The 19,091-nt window shown below is 36.7% G+C and overlaps 1 protein-coding gene across 1 annotated transcript in view; it reads left to right on the top strand.

Annotated features, from left to right (window-relative positions):
* LOC136028719 (cartilage oligomeric matrix protein-like) overlaps positions 1 to 19,091 on the top strand; it is a 136,446-nt gene that overhangs the window by 71,182 nt on the left and 46,173 nt on the right. The window contains exon 9 of the mRNA XM_065706587.1: positions 10,442 to 10,547. Within this exon, the coding sequence (XP_065562659.1) occupies positions 10,442 to 10,547 (106 nt within the window). The remainder of the gene's footprint in view (positions 1 to 10,441; positions 10,548 to 19,091) is intronic.

Here is a 19,091-nt window from a genome sequence, read left to right as displayed (position 1 = left end):
AAATCTTTTCCTCTACTCCTGAATTTCAATAATGAGAATTCTAGACGGATGAACAGCATGGCACTCTAGATTATTTTGGCTATTATAAAACATCTACTGAATCTCCTCGCTATAACTAGGCTTTCTCCTTATTACCCCATATGAATTCCGATGTAACGGGTGTTATATGCTGCTGGGTTGTAGGGGTTTACCCCCCTGACCCCCCGGGGTCAAATACATTCCCCCGCGGGGGAAATAAATTTCCCCGCAGAAAACATCCCCTCCCCCTAAAATACACAACTGAAAAATCCCCTCCATGGAAAATATCCCCCACGGAAAACACACCTTGCGGAAAATACCCCTGTAGAAAATACCCCCAGGAAATATCACCCGAAAAATAAACCCCGCGAAAATTACCCTCTCCCCTGAAAATGCCCCCTTTGAAAGCGATCCTGCGGAAAATATACCTCACTCAAATGGATCTTTTTGGAAAAATTTACTTCCCATTGAAAATCACCCAGACAATCTCATCCCCCAGCAAAAAACTTCCCCAAGAAAAATATGTGTATGTTCCCCAATTTTAAAATCTACCTGTAAGCAATGAAAAAATGACAAAACTTAAAAGGGCACTTGAACATCTACAATTGGGTTCTCTGACATTTTTGTAGTTTGGGAGGGAAAGAGATACCTCAAAGGGTGCATTTTAACAGGAAAACATCCCTGTTCTCATAGTGATGTTCGATCCCCCAGGGCTGTAGCCAGGATTTTTGTAATTTTTTTTCTTGTAATTTGCATCAAAAATGTGAAATTAATAACCACTCCCTTATAATTTCTGGGAGTATTTCTGGAATATATAAGCTGTTATTATGAAAATAAAGAGTAAGACTAAACCCCAAAATCAACAGAAATTATTCCGCATAGGAAGAAGACTGTCCTTTCCTCATCCATATCTTTACCTCACGGTCGCAGAAACTTCAGAGGGTGCTCATTAGATCAGAAACTGAGATTTCAAGTCCTTTTTTACAAATTGAAAGTGATTGGAGACCAGCCAGCCACAAGAAAAACGTTTTTTTTTCAAGAGGGTATTTTCTGAAGAAGGATTTTTCACTAGGGTTATTTTTAAGGGATATTCTCTGAGTTTATTTTCTGCGGGGGGGGGGGGGGTAATAGCCATTTCTGGAAGATGACTGTATGGTCCAGAAAATAGTGATAGATCTGTATCCCCTGGAAGAAAAACCTTTCGGAAAATATACCTCCCTACTCTGGCGAATACTCCCCCGGAAAATAACCCCCGGGGACACTATCCCCCTAAAAAATACACCTCCCATAAAACACCCCGTGGAAAATAATCCCCCAACCCTGTGGAAAATACCCCCAGCTTAAAGTATCCCTGGAAAATATCCCCTAAAAATACCCCCTGCAGAAAGTATCCTCCACGGAGAATACCCTCCAAAAATACCCTTCCCCCAAGGAGAATACGCCTTGCGGAATATTCTTCCTCGAAAAATATATCCCCCCCCCCTGGTGGCTGGTTGGTCTCAAATCACTTTTGACTTATAAGAAAAAGGACTTTAACTTTCAATTTCTGGTCTGATGAGCACCCTCCGAAGTTTTTTTGCGACCATGAGGTGGAGGTGCGGATAAGGACGGGGCAGTTCCCCTCCTAAACAGAATAAGCTCCGCTCATTTTTGAGTTTTATGTTCCTCTTTACTTTTATAATAACAGAGTAGACCAAAACATTCCCAGTAATCATATGCAATAATCATAATCACTTCTCATTTTGATGCGTTATTTAAAGCTTCTCTTATATCCCCCCCCCCTTGAATCAGAAAACCCATTGTAGAAGTTTGGGCGTCTTTTTAAGTTTTCTAATTTGTCCATCGTTTAAATGATAGCATTTGATGTTGGGAAAGATTCGGACATTTTTCGCGGAGGAGGTATCTGCAGGATGGTGGGGATTGTCTGGGGAAATTTTCAGTGGGGAGTAAATTTTTGGAAATAGAATACTTACAGCTAGGATATATTTTCTGGGGTTATTTACCATAAAGGGGTTAGTTTCTGGTTGTATTTTCCACAGGGGGTATTTTTAAGGGGTGGTAAACGTCTGGAACCCAAGAAAATATATAGATAGGTTTTGTGGCTAATTTTACGTTAGTTTAGTATTTGTATTACGAAAAGAGAAATCATCAATGCAACAGCACAAACACATTGAAAAAAAAAAGACAGAAGGAGAAAAGGAAGACTGTTTTCCTAAATTAGTGATTAATATAGATCAGCACTTGAACGAGGCCTTAACCCTACTCATCCATACAATCACATAGGTCAAACAGCATAGCCATACACAATCAACCATAAAGAACAATCCATGGACAGGCAGTCATGTCGTCAATAAGCATAAGTCGTCATTTACCAAACAATAAAAACAGTGAAGACAAATAATTCAGAGGCAACAACCCAACACAAGGGCTCATCAGGAGAGTACACTTGCCTATAGGGTTTCGGCACTTTAAATTCTCTACCCAGTCAAGTGTTGTGCCTACCACAGAATATCTGTGGCATCCCCATGTCAGGTATCACCCCCAAAATACATGCCTGTGAAAAAAAAAAACAAAAAAACCCAGCAAATGTAGAACAACCAAGTAACACCAAAACAAGCTTATCCTGTTGATGTATTCCACCTTTTAGCAACAATAGGTAAACTAAATGTAATAAATTTTACCAAATCACATATATTAACACTTTGCAAAAAACCTGCATGAACTAAACAATTATAGAATTAATCTTTACCATGTGGCTAAATTTTAAAAATCCACTCTAATAGAACCACAATTCAAAATAAATGGCGCTGCATCATCTTTTCGCGAACCTCCGAAATTAACCGAAAATTTCCTTAAGTATTTCCAGATAATTCTTTTGGTATTTATTTAAAAGTTCATTATAATGAAAACTAAATTTTTTAAATTGCCTAGTTAATTTATGTGCAGAAAAACCTCTTAATATCAATTTTTAGCTTAAGATTTTACATCTATTTTTAAAATCAATATAATTACTACAAATCCTTGCATAACGAAGTAACTGTGAGAAAAAGCCGAATATGTAATATTTGAGTGTATATTACTTTCAGGGAATGGGAAACTAATCACTTCAAAATCAAAATCATCCGTTTTATTATACATTTTAAAACTTAATTTATTATTATCAGAAATATTAATATTTAAATCTGAGAAATGATCTTCATGACCAGCGCCATGACTAGGTTAAAGAGTAAGCTCTGATGGATGTATATTTTTAGAAATGTCAATGAAATCCTTACAATTTAAAACCAAAATATCATCTAAATATCTTTTATTATTTGACAAAACATGTTTTAAATTATTTGGATTATTCTTATCCATCATATATTTATATTCAAGTTGAATTAAAAACAAGTCAGCTATGAATGGGCTGGCATTCCCCCCCCCCATGGGAATTCCCACGATTTGCTTGTACAAATCACCACCAAATCTTATATAAGTATTGTATAAAACAAATTCTAAAAACACAAAAATCATATCCAAGCTGTAACATCTCAAGTTAACTGTAGTCTTAAAGCAATTTGTCCATTTAGCTTTTTTATTTAGCGTGATAAATTAGTATACATTGTCGCAAAATCGAAAGACTAAATTCTTTTAGCTGAAACCATTGTTAAAGAATCTATCACCTGCAGTGAATCATTAACAGTCCAATATGGATTAGAATTCGAAAATTTTTTAATACCAGAACAATAGGTTTCAAGTTTATTTATAATTTCCTTTAAAATTAAAGAAAGGTCAGTAGCAGCAATGCGGGTTGGACATTTAGCTGTTCCAGCAATAAACCGTGGCTTAGGGGGATTCTTATAAAATTTTACAGTCCAATATAGGAAAGGGAACTTTTTATCATTGTCATTTATTTTAATTTTAAAATTTTTAAAAAGTATTTCTTCAGTCTTTTCAATTAAATTCTCGTCCTCTAAATTTACCTTTTCGTAAACATTAGTTGTGCATAACTCCCTTTTTCAGATATCACAATAAAGCTTCTTACAAATTATGGCAAAATTATTATTAGCTTTATCCACTGGCACAATTACAAATTCATTCTGTAGATTAGCAATTGCTTGTTTAATCTTAGCATTATAAAATAGTGCTTTAGTGTTACTATTTTTTAAGTTAGAATATATTTTATTTCGTATTCTACTAATAATTAAATTCTTCCAACTTTGAAAACTCTCTTTATCTTTATTCTCTTTCTTACACCACTTATCAATAAATAAATCAAAATCATTTTCCAAGTCATTAAGAACACTCGATGGTTTCAGATGATGAGAAAGACGGAAATTATCCCCTTTATTCATTATAATTTGAAGATCATCTTGCTTTATTATTGACAAGTCCCCTGTTATAACATGTTTGTAAGTGGGATTTACAAATGGGCCAAGTTGCTTACAGTTACAAACCAGTTTCCAATTTATATCATTATCTAATCTTTTAAGTATTAAATTATAATTAAAAATAATTTGCCCAATAGTTTTTGAAAATTTATAAGTTAAAACTGGACTATCATTATAATTCAAATTACTAGGAAGAGCCTGTTTCACATCCCACTGATTTAAAATTTCCGGTAAATTAATATCTTCAATCTGTTTACAAGTAAAATTAATAGGTAAATATAATCTGTTACCCTTATTAACAATCTTATCAAACTTTTTCTTTTTTGAAATAAATTTCGTTTTAGTTAGAATGCAAATTGTATCACATATTGCTTTAAAATTATATTCAAGAGCTGTATTATTCTTAACAATCCAGAAAATTTTGATTAAATTCCTCTTGGATAAATTATTTAGACATTTTATTACAGAAATCATACCCCTAGATTCAAGTAGTTCAAAACTACTATGGTAAACTTTGTAATTCCATGGTAAACTAATTCTATCATTATGATTCCTAAATTTATGTAGCATAGATCTATAGAAAGCATATGTAAATCTAATTCATTTTTTCTATTATTTTTCCTATGTCCTCTCGATCGTTTTTACGTTTAGTAGGACAAGTAAAAGAAGGATGGTCCATAAAACCATCAATACATTTAACAACAACCTGAGACATGTCACCACATTTTGCTACACGATCATTTAGCCCAAAAGGATAAGCTGTACCAAGAGTATGGATCCAGAAATCCTCCTGTTTACGTAGTCTATTATTCTTCTCTTCTTTATTTAAATTTTCTAACTCTAGATTTTCTAAAATTGTGACAGTTATATCTGATATGGAACATGTACCATTATTACAATGTTGAACTAGATAGTTATTAGTTTTTTCATTATTAACTGTTGTATTGTGTCCAGAAAATCTTTTATATATGTTATTAGTTGTTTTCCCCACATATTGTAGGCAGCATTTATTACATTCTAATAGGTAAATTACATTGGTTGTTCTACAGTTAACATTACCACGTAACTTGCATGCATATGAGAAAGGGGCTGTCCCTCCTAAACGCCCCGCTCTCTACGTTAAGGTTTGACCCTTTTTCACAACTCTACTTTTCAATACAATAAAAAACAATAGCAAACTTTAAAAATTTTTAGCAAGAATGCTATGAAATCCTGTGCCCCCTTCAATGAATTTTTCTCCCCCATGATAAATTTTCTATGAAAAGATCATCCCACATAACCCCTCCCCTCGCCCTCCATCCCCCACCAGAAAAATCCCCCTGAAAACGTTTGTACACTTTCCAATAGCCATTATTATATGTAAACAATGGTCAGAGTTTTTGACTTGCAGCCCCTCCCCAGGAGACCGTGAGGGAATATGTCATCCATAAGGGCATAGCTATTAGGTTTTTTCGACTATGTTGAATAAAATGGCTATCGGTACTCTCCAATTTTCGGTCACTTAAAATGACCGGTCTTCTGGCAAAAAAAATCCACATTTTTGTAGATAGGAACTTAAAACTTCTACAGTAGGGTTTTCTGATACGCTGAATATCGTTGCTGTTAAGTCTAAGGGTCGTAACTGACATTTGTATGCTTCTGAGATATTCGACAAAAACTGTTTGCTTAAGCTGTTCGAAAGGGAAAATCAGCAGGGAAATGTATGTTCATTGAAACTTAGAGTATTTGAAACATGGGCATTCTGCTGGTCAATAGAGGTATTTTTGAGTTAAACCAATGGGCCTACAAGGCAGATATGACATCTACTTGTAACAGAAATTTTAGCCTGATGGCACATAAGAGTTTTAGTTCAAACATATAAAGTGCAACAGGATCTAAGTTGTTTCTGTTGTTATTCAGCTAACAGAATAAAAGAAGCTCAAATTAGAACGGATACTAAAGATTTTCTGGATCCTCTTTTCGACTCTGACTCATCCAAGGTGTCCCTGGTTGATTCTGATGAAGGAAGAGCAGCATAGTACTCGTGGAAAGTCCTGGGGATTACAAGTGTATGGCATAAGTCCATCAGATCTTTGTATTTCAGTGGAGGAATAGGAATCGATCCCTTGTATACAATGAAGAGCTCCAATGAGTTTTTGTTGGGTGTCATTCTACGTCGCGATTCGTTCACATTTATGACTGGAAAGTCAGAGTCGGAATCGTACCTGAAATAGGTCTTGGTTGGCCACTCAATCGAGTAGTTAAGCCCCTTTATAGAATTCTATTTCACTTGCATACTTTCTCACTGGCCCTGTAGACCCATTTTCTGTTTCTCAAAATAGTGTCAGCAATTTGCTTGAATTCCAGCCAAAAACTGTAGTCCTCGATCACGTCTACCTTATAAGGCTCAGGGTTGGTTCTGGCTGTTAGACAGATGGTTCTCCAGTTTTCCATAGAAAACATAGGCTAGTGCTTGGCTGCTCTTTCGATGCATAAGTGCATGCTGTCCACTTCCTGCTGAGAATGGCCACTTCCAAGAAATATGATTTATTTCTTGGACGTCATACAGTGTCTGAACAGCATATAACAGCATGGAGGCTACAAACTGGTTTTTGAAATGCCCACAGCAGCCATCAGTAATACAATAGAATTTCCTATAGCTCGTAAACTCTTTCAGAATGCTGTACATCAGCGTAGCGACTTCATTGGCGCATCTTTGCCCTTTCATCTTGTCCCAGAGGTTACAGTGAGCCACTTTGGTTACCAAGTTAAAAGTCGTCATGTTATAGACTGCTAGTTTTCTATTGTCAAAGATGGGACCGGTCTCTGCTTTTGGAATTTCGAGGACTCTTTGTAAGTCCATATTCAGCAGCATAGCGCTCTCCAGTCCTTCCTCACTGTGGATAATACCATTTTTTTTCGCATTTTTAACTTTGTGAGCACACTTTGCTCATGACTGGTGCTGCTGAAATGACTCAGTGTCATTCTCTTTGTCTCCTTCAGTAAGTATGTAGTATCGGGTGCATGTATGGCATTGATACTTTTTGGGAATGTGGAAAGATAAGTTCAAGGATTTGAACATTTTCCTGTTGATACTTTTACACACAGGTACTCGTCGGTTGATCAAGCAGGTGTCAGTGTACATTTTATACATTTTGGACTCGTTAAGTTCAGAGCTTAGAGAGAGTCTCGTAGAGTTTGCCCGACAATAAAGGGACTCAACTGCAGGAAAACTGCTAATATGATCTATGGCGTAAGCTAACTGATCGGCTGTTAGTCTCTTAGCGACTAGATTCTTTGGACTCGACACGTTTCTTCTAACTCTACCAGCGGTTCCAGTATTGTTTTTTCCCTTGACACATCCAGCAACAAACTTTTCACCAAGTCCCAGAGTTGCCATGAAAAACTTCTTGCACACTTTTTTACAAGTACAATTCACTTCTAATGTGTAACAAAGTGAGTTTTGCCGTCATGAACCACTAGTACTTGTCAGTTCTCCAACCAACTAGCTTCTTATTAACAAACTTGGAAACGAACTGTCTCTGTGACTCCGTGGAGCCTAACTCCTTGCCTAGCAGCCAGAAGCTTTCAAGTATAGCTTTTCGGGCATCTTGATCAATAGTTGCACTCGAGTTTGCATTTGCAACTAAATTCCTAAAAACTTTTTGTGTTTTCTCTGCTGTGTATTCTTTTCCGGCAGCACGTTTCTTTTTCCCGTCATTATAGGTCTCTTTCTTTCTTTTGGGATGTTGTTCTGTGTTCCTTCTTTCAACTGATTCCTAATCCTCAACAAAATCCAGTTCTGTGGCCGTCGCTTCTGGAACAGTTGGATCAGGAGTGCTAATGTCTACTTCAATAGAACTTTCCTGATTGGGAGTTTCCCCGTCACTATCCAAGCTTGAACCATCCTTGTCTGGCACCCAATTTGACAAATCTTGGTCATTGTCATCGTCTATGGGCCTCCAAGGCTCTTCCTCCGAAAGTGCAGTCCTCTTTGGCATTCTTCTGCCTGAAAGAGAATTATGTTTCATTTAGAGTTCTTCAACAGGGTAATGCAGGAAAGAAGATAAATTAAAAGTGGATTGCAAGCCTCCAATCAGATTACTGCGCAAAAATTATAATAAAATGCAGATAGGTCTAATTATACCAGACAGGGAAGCTATTAATTCCACATCACTTGAAAATATTCGAACCCTGTGCTTTAAACCTTATACCTTCTTTGACGAAATACCAACCCTTTGCTTTTAACCACATACCTTGAGTACTGATTCAGCCTGATTCAAGGTATGTAGGTTAAAGCAAAGGGTTGGTATTCGGTCAATCAAGGTAAATGGTTTACAGCATAGGGCTACACCATTTTTCAAGTGATATGGAACGGTCTAACCCTATGCTTTTAACCATATACCTTGATTGATCAAATGCCAAACTTTGCTTTAAATCACATACCTTGAATCCTGATTCAGCCTGATTCAAGGTATGTGGCTTAAAGAAAAGGTTTGGCATTTGATCAATCAAGGTATATTGTTAAAAGCATAGGGTTAGATCATTGTGAAGTGGTATGGATTAGTCTAACCCTATACTTTTAACCATATACCTTTATTGACTAAATGTCAACCCTTTGCTTTTAACCATATACCTTGAATCCTGATTCAGCCTGATTCAAAGTATTTGGTTTAAAGCAAAGAGTTGGCATTTGGTCAATCAAGGTATATGGTTAAAAACATAAGGTTAGACCATTTTCAAGTGATATGGAACAATCTCACCCTATGCTTTTAACCATATTCGTTGATTGACTAAATGCTAAACCTTTGCTTTAAACCACATACCTTGAATCCTGATTCAGCCTGATTCAAGGCATGTGGTTTAAAGCAAAGGCTTGGCATTTGGTCAATCAAAGTATATGGTTTACAGCAGAGGGTTTGACCATTTTCAATTGATATGGAACAGTCTAACCCTATGCTTTTAATCATATACTCCAATTGACCAAATGCCAGCCATTTGCTTTTAACCACATACCTTGAGTCCAGATTCAGCCTGATTCAAGGTATGTGGTTTAAAGCAAAGGGTTGGCATTTGGTCAATCAAGGTATATGGTCTACAGCATAGGGTTAGACCATTTTCAAGTGATATGGAACAGTCTAACTCTATACTTTCAGCCCTGTACCTTGGTTGATATGCCAACCTTTGCTTTTAATCACATACTTGAGTACTGATTCAGCCTGATTCAAGGTATGTGGTTTAAAGCAAGGGGTTGATATTTGGTCAATCAAGGTATATGGTTTACAGCATAGGGTTACACCATTTTCAAGTCATATGGAATTACTAGTTTCCCTGACTGAATTATACGAAATTAAAGTCCTCTTAGAGGGAAGGTTTCATGCATAATTAAATTTTTTTAGATCAACCTTTAAAAAAACTGGAAAATGTTGAAGCATCTTACTTAGCCTGGTCAGGTTTAGGCTCGCAACCTTCCGAATTATGATTTTGTATTTCCAAACTTCCAGATTTCGTAATGGTGTTACTAACCAATAACTGATGAAAGTGATACACCTAAAGGTCGTAACTGCAGACCTTTTAACTTGTGACCTTTAGGTATAATAGAATTTTGCAGATACGTCCAGGGTGGGGTTGGCCATCTCGGCAGCAAGTGGACCTTTTGTCTCCCCGTGGTTGCAAACTTGTGGCACAATATCCTAGGAGTCTAAACTACATATTAACTCAATTCTGCCAAAAGTGACAGTTACAACCTTTAGGCGTAACAGCGACAGGTGTGATTTTCGTTAAGATACTATGAGGTTTAAGGGGTATTTATCCCTATTTTCCAAAATAAGATAAATTTTCTCAGGCTCGTATCTTTTGAGGGAAAGACTAAATTTAATGAAACTTGTATATTTAAATCAACATAAATATCCAATTCCTCTGATTTATCTATTATTATCAAAATCTGCCTTTTTTTAGAGTTTTGGTCACTATTGAGCCAGATCGTTCCTTATTACAGTTCGGTACGAAGAACTGTTTGGTAATTTTTAATCATCTGTCTGATTTTCCTATTTTATTTTATTTTTTTCTTACAGATAACGGAATTGGTGATATATGTCAAGACGACTATGATGGCGACAGGTGTCCTAACAATGAAGATAATTGCCCGATTAACACAAATATCTATACAACTGACTTCAGGTTTGAAATTTATATCCTCCTTATTTACTCCATGATTAAATCACTATTTTTTTAAAGTGACTTTAATATTTATTTTTTTTAAATATTTTTTTTTTCAATTTACTTCTTATTTTATTCTTTTTTAATTGTGTAATTGCTAGGAACATTTAAATAGCGTTCGCATTTGGAATCTATATTTAGTCATATTTTTTTTTTATTGAATCACTAAGATCGACATTTCAAATCTACAACCTATCCTCTGTAAATCTTAGAAAGAAATTCAAATCATAGGTCTTCTTCATCACCGACTGCTTGTCCAAAACAACCAATATTAATGACTTTAGCATGTGATTAGATAAGATGATACCACCCGTCAGACCAAATCGCTTATCTTGGTATTTTCATTAGACATATAATTTCTCGAACTCGTCATTATCTAACACAGGGCATCATCATACGTTGCATATCGGCTTATGATAATCTCTAGTGAGCTTTGTTTCAACCGTCGCTATCTGACAACGCTGTTGCTCTCTTCTACACTCTTTACATTACACTCTTCTTGAAGATTCTTACAAATGATGATATATTTAAAAATCGCTCCATGTTTTTCTGTTTTGCAAATACCAACTGAGATATCCAGTTTGGACACCGAATTCAAAGCTCATCAGTAGTCTTCACATAGCAGATCCTACTATAGCCATAGCTATATTTATGGACAAACACAATCGAGATATTTCAAGACATGCTTTGAGCCGAATTCTACAACTCTAGATATGTTGTCATAATTCTATAACTACATTTTTTTTTCTTTTTTTTTCTTTTTGTAGTGCTCCTTCATTTTTTCTATGAATTAAAAAAAAATTCCAACAAATAAGTTTTCTATGGAAATTAAAGACCATAGTAAACTTAAGATCAAAAGTAATAGAAACCTACAATAACTCAAACTCAAAATAACTTGAATTTAACGTTAAAGAACAAATTGAACCCAAAACGAATACAGTAAAACTTCAGTTAAACATGCAAATGAAGCTTGAAAGGAACACAAATCACTACAAACAAGAGTTTGGGTTTTGCCCCCTTCTCTCACTGTAATAGTCGTTTCAAGCTTGAGCAAAGCTTAGCAGAATATTTGTTTTCTCTTTAAGCTTGATTTGCATATTCAATTTAAACTTTACTCGTTTTGGCATTTATTTATTCACTCATAATAGTACTTGTTTTATGTTTCATTGCATTGATTGTATATTTAATATCTGTTCGTTTTGGGTTTCATTTATTCTTTAGTAGTATTTTCTTGTCGTATTGAGCTTCAGTTTTTGTAGTTTTCTATGACATGTGATCTGATGTTTAATATAGCCTTTCCTTTTCCTGAGAAAACTACTTTTGATTGCCAAAGTTTCAAGTTTTTTTAATTCCCTTTTATAAAATAACTTTTTATTCCAAAACAATTTAACAGTCTTAGTAAGAACAAATAAAAATAAACTGAATTCAGCAATAATTTTGGAATAAAATATCATTAAAAGTGTTTTTGGGAGAGGAAGGGGGTTGGGCAACGTGTGGAAGACCAGGAGTCGTCTCCCTCAAGTTTTGGAATAAAGTTGTGTTCATAAAGTTTTTGAGGAGGGGTGGGGATTGTAGTTATCTTTGAATCACAACTAGAACTAGAACTTAAAATTCCCAATAAAATTAGCCTCCGGTGAAGTTTTTACGATCATTTACTTCCACAAAAAGTCTTATGTACCACGGGGGGTAATTTACAACACTTGCCTCTGGGTTCTGGGGAGCTATTTAAACTTCTGACTTTTTTTTTTTAATGACCTTCAGTCTAGTTATGACCAAATAAAAATCTGAATAATTCTATCGGCATTCGAGGAAAACAAGGCTGGTGGGGGCTGAGATTATGGTACCCATAAAATCTTTACAAGTCGGCAATGAGGAAGCAAATCATTAGAAAAATTCAGTAGATGAAACTATGACAAATTTTCCCAGTGCCAAAAATCCCCTGAAAAAAATCACGCCATAGAAACTTCTTACCCAATAAAAATTCTCCCCGTGGAAAATTTTGCAGTAGATAATTACCCTCCCCCTCAAAAAATCTATGCATACTTCCCAATAACGAATACTACAAGCAAACGATGGAAAAATTTTATAACTTAAAGACCTATCCCCAGGAGCTGCGAATGGTCAAGATATCTCCAAAGGCATGGTTATTGAGCCTTTCAACTATATTGGAAAAAATGACTATATCAAAGTTTTATCGGACGGTTTTAGAAAAAAGGCATGAAAGGGGGCTAATTGCCCTCTAATCTTTCTGGTCACCTAAAAAGGACACTTACACTTTTAATTTTTGTTCGGGTGAATCCTCTTCCAATATTCAAGGACAAATGGTTCTATACGATTACCCCTTTATCGCACTCGTAGTCACAAGTAGTCACAATCATGTTTGAAAGTAGTCACAGTCACAAATAGCTGCAGCATTCGAATGATATTCATATTTACAGTAAATATTCACAGCGTGAGATATTTACAGTCATAATTGGTTGAAGCCGTAAATAACCATTGTCGCAAAAAGTCACGATCAAAGCTTGTTATATTCGTAAATAGCTTCAGCCGTAAGCAGTCAAAGTTGAAAGCAGTAATATTCACAAGGGGTTAAAGACACAATCGCAAGTAGTCTTAGTTGCAGTCATAGTCTCAATTGATCACAGTCCCTAGTGTTCACGGTCACAAGTGTTTATAGTTACCACGGGTCAAAATAACAAGTACTTGTAGCTGCAGATACAAGTTGTCAGGTTTGCAGTCCGAGAAGTGACAAGGAGTTCCATTAGCCGTCAAATTTAGTCAAAGCAAGGAGTAATCACAGACTCTGTAGCAAGTAGTTGGAATCAAAGTTGAAAATAGAAACAGTAGACAGTAGACACAAGTAGTCATACTCGCTGCTGCAGTCCAAGTAAACGTAGAAATAGTGGTCAAGTAGTTTCAAGTTGAGACCCTTAGTCGCTTACTGTATATTGCATGAACGCCCTTTTGATAACCTGGATGCCTATAGTGTCTTTACTTTCCTCAGGACCCCGCACAACTTTTCCGGAAGTTTCTATTTAATTTTCTTGCCTCTCCTGATAAACCCATGATCAAACACTCCCCACTTTCCCAATGTGAAACAAGATCTACGTTGCATGGGCAACGTGATGTGTTGCGGCAACCTATGTTCGGCTTCGCCGAGTCAAGTGTTGCAAGAGCAACATTTTGGTTTGGTTTCCTCGTTTCGATTAAACGCTGAAGTTGTTAATCTGTAAATATCTTAAAATAAATACTAGGTACACCAACTAGCAAAAGTTCCCAACCCCTCATTGCAAATAGTGGAAGTTGCAAACCCCTAATGGCTTAAGATGATTGTAGTCTAACAGCCAATTATTACTTAAGAGTCACCTAAATATCTTACCGCTGGAGCCAAATTGGTCTTACCACTAAATACACCGGAAACAAATAATAGGTACACCAAATAGCAAAAGTTGCGAAGCCCTCGTTGCAGAGGATGATTATGAACTAACAGCCGAGTGTTTTTAAAACTGCCATACATGTCTCACAATTGACATTGGTCTACTTTGGGTTTCAGTTTGTACCTTACTACTGAAGTTGTCAACCCCTTTTAACTTTCAAACTGGTATATCTCATAAAAGAACTTCCCTATAAAAAAATAGATGAAATACACTTTGATCTGTTCATCAAGAGCTATCGATTGTCGTCGAAAAAAATCCATCTGTCTTAATTCAAAAGTTGCCTTTTTTTCTTTGGCCAAGTTTCTAACGTTATCACTTAAAAAGGAGCAGAGGATAGACTCTAATTTCCTTAGCAATGAAAAAAATTTTAAAGTTTAAGAGGTACATCTGATAACATTTTTGCAAAGGTCCACGCTTTCAGTAAAAACCACAGAGGTTAGACCCTTACCACTTCCTAGGAATAAGCTGAAATCGGAGTGCTAAAAAAAAAAAAAAAAAAACATGACAAAACCAAAGTTTTGCTCTCACAACAAAATAATGTATAAAAGAATGAGAGTGAGAGAGAGAAAGGTATATTTAGCCCTATAGAGGCAATTTGTTGTAGAAAAACAAAACTGTGCTCTTCGAGCTGAGACTGCCATCTTGCCGTAAAAAAATATTGCTCTTAGCAGCATCTTTCGATAGGACTGAAAGATGGCAGTCGATTGATGCCTTCGGGGAGGTGCTGTGTGACGCGTAGCCTAAACAGTGAGTCACCAAACCAAAGGATAAGAAAAACAAATGAAAAGGTAGGCAATTTCTAAGCTAGAAACAGGAAATAAAATGAAAAGATGGGAGATTTCTTGTTTGTCAAATGTGTATAAAATATACAAAATTTAGAATTACTGTAGTTGAAATTCACGACGTGTGCAAGAATTTGGATCAGTAGCAAGATACATTTTTTTTTGTGTTGTAAAAATACAGCCTCGAACGATCGTGGCTCAAAATTGTGAAAAGAATAACTAATTTTTTAGATGGCGGAATCTTACTACAGACTAAGAAAACGAGCTCAAAATCGCCGAATTGACGCAGAAGAGGCCGCCAAGCATATTTTTGACATTCCAGAAGACATGTTGTCAGGCTTGTCCGTGGATAATAATGATGATGATCCAAACTTCCTGTTTTCAGAAGATCTTATCAATGATCCTGCTGAAGACTTGTTGTCTCTACAGGACAATTGTCACTTCTTTTTGGAACAGGATGACGTGGAGGCTAACACTAAACCCAGCGACGATGACTCAGTGGAAACTCCACCCTCCAGCCAGTAACAGCAACCGGGAACAGCAAGTACTGTAAAATCAAGGAGGAAATCGAAAGTCCAAGAAAAAGTCCAAGAAAAAGTAGAGATAGAATAGGTTGATCTATCTTGGAAAGGAGAGCCTCGCCAAGTTCCAGGCATCTTGGAGACTCCACAGAAGTACTTCCAGAAATTCTATGAAGATGAAATTCTTGAGCTGATCATTGAACAAAGTAACATCTTTGCGCTTCAAACTGAGGTATGATGCAACCTCTGCCTTACTGCAGAAGAGCTACAATTTTTCGTGAGCATTATTCTATTATTGGGGGTGATAAGAGTTCCCTATTATCGAATGCACTGGGAAACAGCTACCAGATACCCTGAAATTATCGACAAGATGGACCGACAAAGGTTTGACCAGATCAAACATTTTCTTCACTTCAACGACAACAGTAAAGCTAAGAAACCTGGAGAGCAAGGATTTGACAAGCTATACAAGATTCGACCCGTCCTGGGTCATATCCGTTCCAAGTTTCTTGAAGTAACTCCCGAAGTACACCGTTCAATTGACGAGCAAATGATTTCTTTCAAGGGGCTAGGCAACTTGAGACAATATCTGCCGAAAAAGCCGACGAAGTGGGGAATCAAAGTCTTCACAACAGCTGGTGTGCCAGGTTTTGTACATGATTTGGAAGTTTATGAAGGGAAGGCACTCTTGCTGAAGATGACTTAGAGCTAGATCTTGGAGTCGGAGGCAACATAGTTTTAAGTCTGATGAGTACCTTGACAGAAAAAATGAAATACAAGATTTACTCTGATGTCTGGTTTTCGAACTTAAAACTAAGTTTGCTAAAAATCGAAGGATTCCCTTGTGTTGGTACGTTGAACAGAGCACGACGGAAGGGCTGCCCGCTCCTCACAGATAGTAAAGTGAAGAAATGAGAGAGATGAACTTCAGATTACAGGACTGACATTCATTCCGGCGTTGATGTAGTGAAATAGTTAGGTAACAACACGGTTTGCTTGGCTTCGACGTATGTAGGAATACGCCACAGGATAGCTGCAGACTCTGGAACGCTAAGGATAAATCCAGGATTGAAGTTTCAAGGGCAGCCATTGTTTATGAGTACAACCGTCATATGGGTGGCGTAGATTTAGCAGAGATACTGGTGGAGATGTGCCGAACTCATCTTCGGGAACAAAATGGTATTAGAGAATCTTCTGGTGGCTTATTGTTCCAGCAGTCTGCAATAGCTGGCTTCTTTTCAGGTCAGACGTCAAAGCCCCGACTTTAAGGAGAGACAGACCGATGGTCTTGAGAGCCTTCAGGTCTAAAGTTTCTGCAGGGTTGTATCCCTCAGCCCGTGTGATGCCCCAACTTAAATGTGGTAGACCCTCCACAGACGTCGAAGTAAGTCCCAGCCCCTTTCGAAGTTGCAACCGAATCTGACCAATAATATCTGCTCAAGACGATGGACTTGATCACTGGCCAAAAAAGACTGACAAGCAGAGCGACTGCAAAGTGTACAAATCGGGATATACCACCTCTGAATGCGAAAAATGTGACCTTCCACTGTGTCTTACTGCCAAAAGTAATTGTTTTAAGGCCTTTCACACCAAGTGAAAGTGCCTCTTTTTTATATACTCGAGAGGCTAATGTTGTATTTTTACAGCGTGGTCTAAGATTGACAATTTTGAATAAATCTTGCAAAAAAATTTTTTTTGTCAATCGTCTGGCCTAGAGATCACATGGGAAGCGATGGAGATTTTTCTGGTATTCATTATTATAGTGGCCTGTATAGGGTTAAACAACAATTATAACTCAAATGGCTAATTTGATGTTGAAATACAAAACATGTTATTATGCACAATAATATATTGACGTAAAAAAAAGGGACAAAAGAGTTCCGGTAGCGGATTGTCCGAGCACGTTCAGGCACAAGTTTTAGCTTCTTTCTCGTACGGCTAACTGTCAAGGTTTCTGGTGGTAAAATATCACGGTGAGCAGGGTTAGACAGCAGCATTTTGCCAATCCTCAGGATAATCTCGCCCGAATGGAGTTCCAAACTTTGGAGTTAAAGGGTTGCTAGGGCATCGTGGTAGGAAATGTCTCTGTTGAGCCACTGCATATATTGCTATTATTTCCCTGGGGCTCTGGAGAGCACGGTAATCCCCGAAATATATCATTAGACCTTTTGAATATTTTGAACTAGGCTCCTATTGAAGAATTTTAATCAGTATCGAGGGAGGGGGCACTTAAAACAGATGTGCCCTTTGTCATCCAAGCACTGTTCAACATGCTCTGAAAGTTTCAGCTTACTAGCCGAACTTTTTCCTAAGATTTAGCTGATGAGTTTTTTGGCAATCAGTATGCATATTGTGCATTTTGATTTGTTAAACATCCATCCCTTCTTTTCCTTAAATAGTCATAAGGTAAAGTAGCCGTAGTAACGAGTGCTAAAAGTCAAAGTCACAAGTCATCGCAATCATAAGCAGTCAAAGTTGTAAAAGTAGGCAGTCACAGTTGCAACCAGAGTGGTAGCAGTACTAGCAGCCCTTAAGATTATAAGTTAAAACCGTTAATTATTCCAAGGATACTGAAAATCGCTCCTTATTGCTAGCCTCGGTGCACACAGTGTCTGTTGATTTGGCTCACCATCCCATTCAACATTCTCTGGAGTTTCACCTTCAAACATTTAGATTTTATGAACACACCAACGATCATAGATTCTTTCTTTTCCAATGATAAATCCTGCGTGTAAACAATTGTCGAATTGCAAAATTATGATTTTGTCTTGTGCATGGCCTAAAGGACCTTTTGAATATTTTGAATTTATTTTCAATCCCGACATTTGTTGGAGAAGGGGCACCCAACTGGTGAGCTTGAACCAACTAGGGAGCTTGAGCATCCTTTGAGCATGACATGCTATAAGAATTTCAGCTTGATAGCCTCAGTTGTTCCTAAGATATTACTGATACATCCTCCTGACAATCAGTAGCAGTCATTAAGTCTTTGCAGTTGCCGTCACAGTAATTGTAGCAATAGTATTTCTGTAAGATTCAAGTTAACACCCTTATATTTCAAGTAAACATTACATTTCAAATAAAAAAAAATACATTTATATGTTGTTTTACTTTCTTTTATATTAATAAATAAATAATTTTCAAACTTTACAGAATAAATATCAATACATCTATATTAAACTGGCAATCCACGCTTAGCTGTGTTTGTTGTTTTTTCCTCCAGTAAAGGGCAAATTATAATCTGGTCTTGAGAAGACACTGGGGTTGTCAGCCTTACTTATGTTAGATTTTGCTTGCTTTGAGTTTGACTCATTAATTTGTTGTATTTTCTGTTCATTTTGGGTTTCATTTATTTACTGATAGCGATTTCTGGTAGTTTTACGCTTGGAAAAATATTTAAATTAATTTCCGCTCATTTCTGTAGGGATCGCCCTGAGGATTGTAGTAAGACTAACATCTCGAAAAACATATTAACCTGTTCTTTCAACAGTTTCGAACGAAATAGTTCTTTTGAAATTCTGATCAGATGTATTTTGGGGAATAATAACTATGACAGGAGTGGTTCCCCTCCATTTATTTTTACTCTTAAAAAGAACACTAAAGCTTCTGACCTTCTTTCAAATAAGCCCCCTTCGATCTGAAGTTTATACGACGACATGTTCCATAAAAATCTTGTATAGCTCCGGGACCTTGAAGGACCCTGAATACATTATCATATGCTCTTTTGACCATTGTGAAGAAAATGGTTATCTCACAATTTTGATTGGA

This window comes from Artemia franciscana, chromosome 7, assembly GCF_032884065.1.
Source record: "Artemia franciscana chromosome 7, ASM3288406v1, whole genome shotgun sequence".
Taxonomy (NCBI): Eukaryota; Metazoa; Arthropoda; class Branchiopoda; order Anostraca; family Artemiidae; genus Artemia; species Artemia franciscana.
Note: the sequence above shows the minus strand (reverse complement) of the source record. Positions and strands in the feature narration are given on the sequence as shown.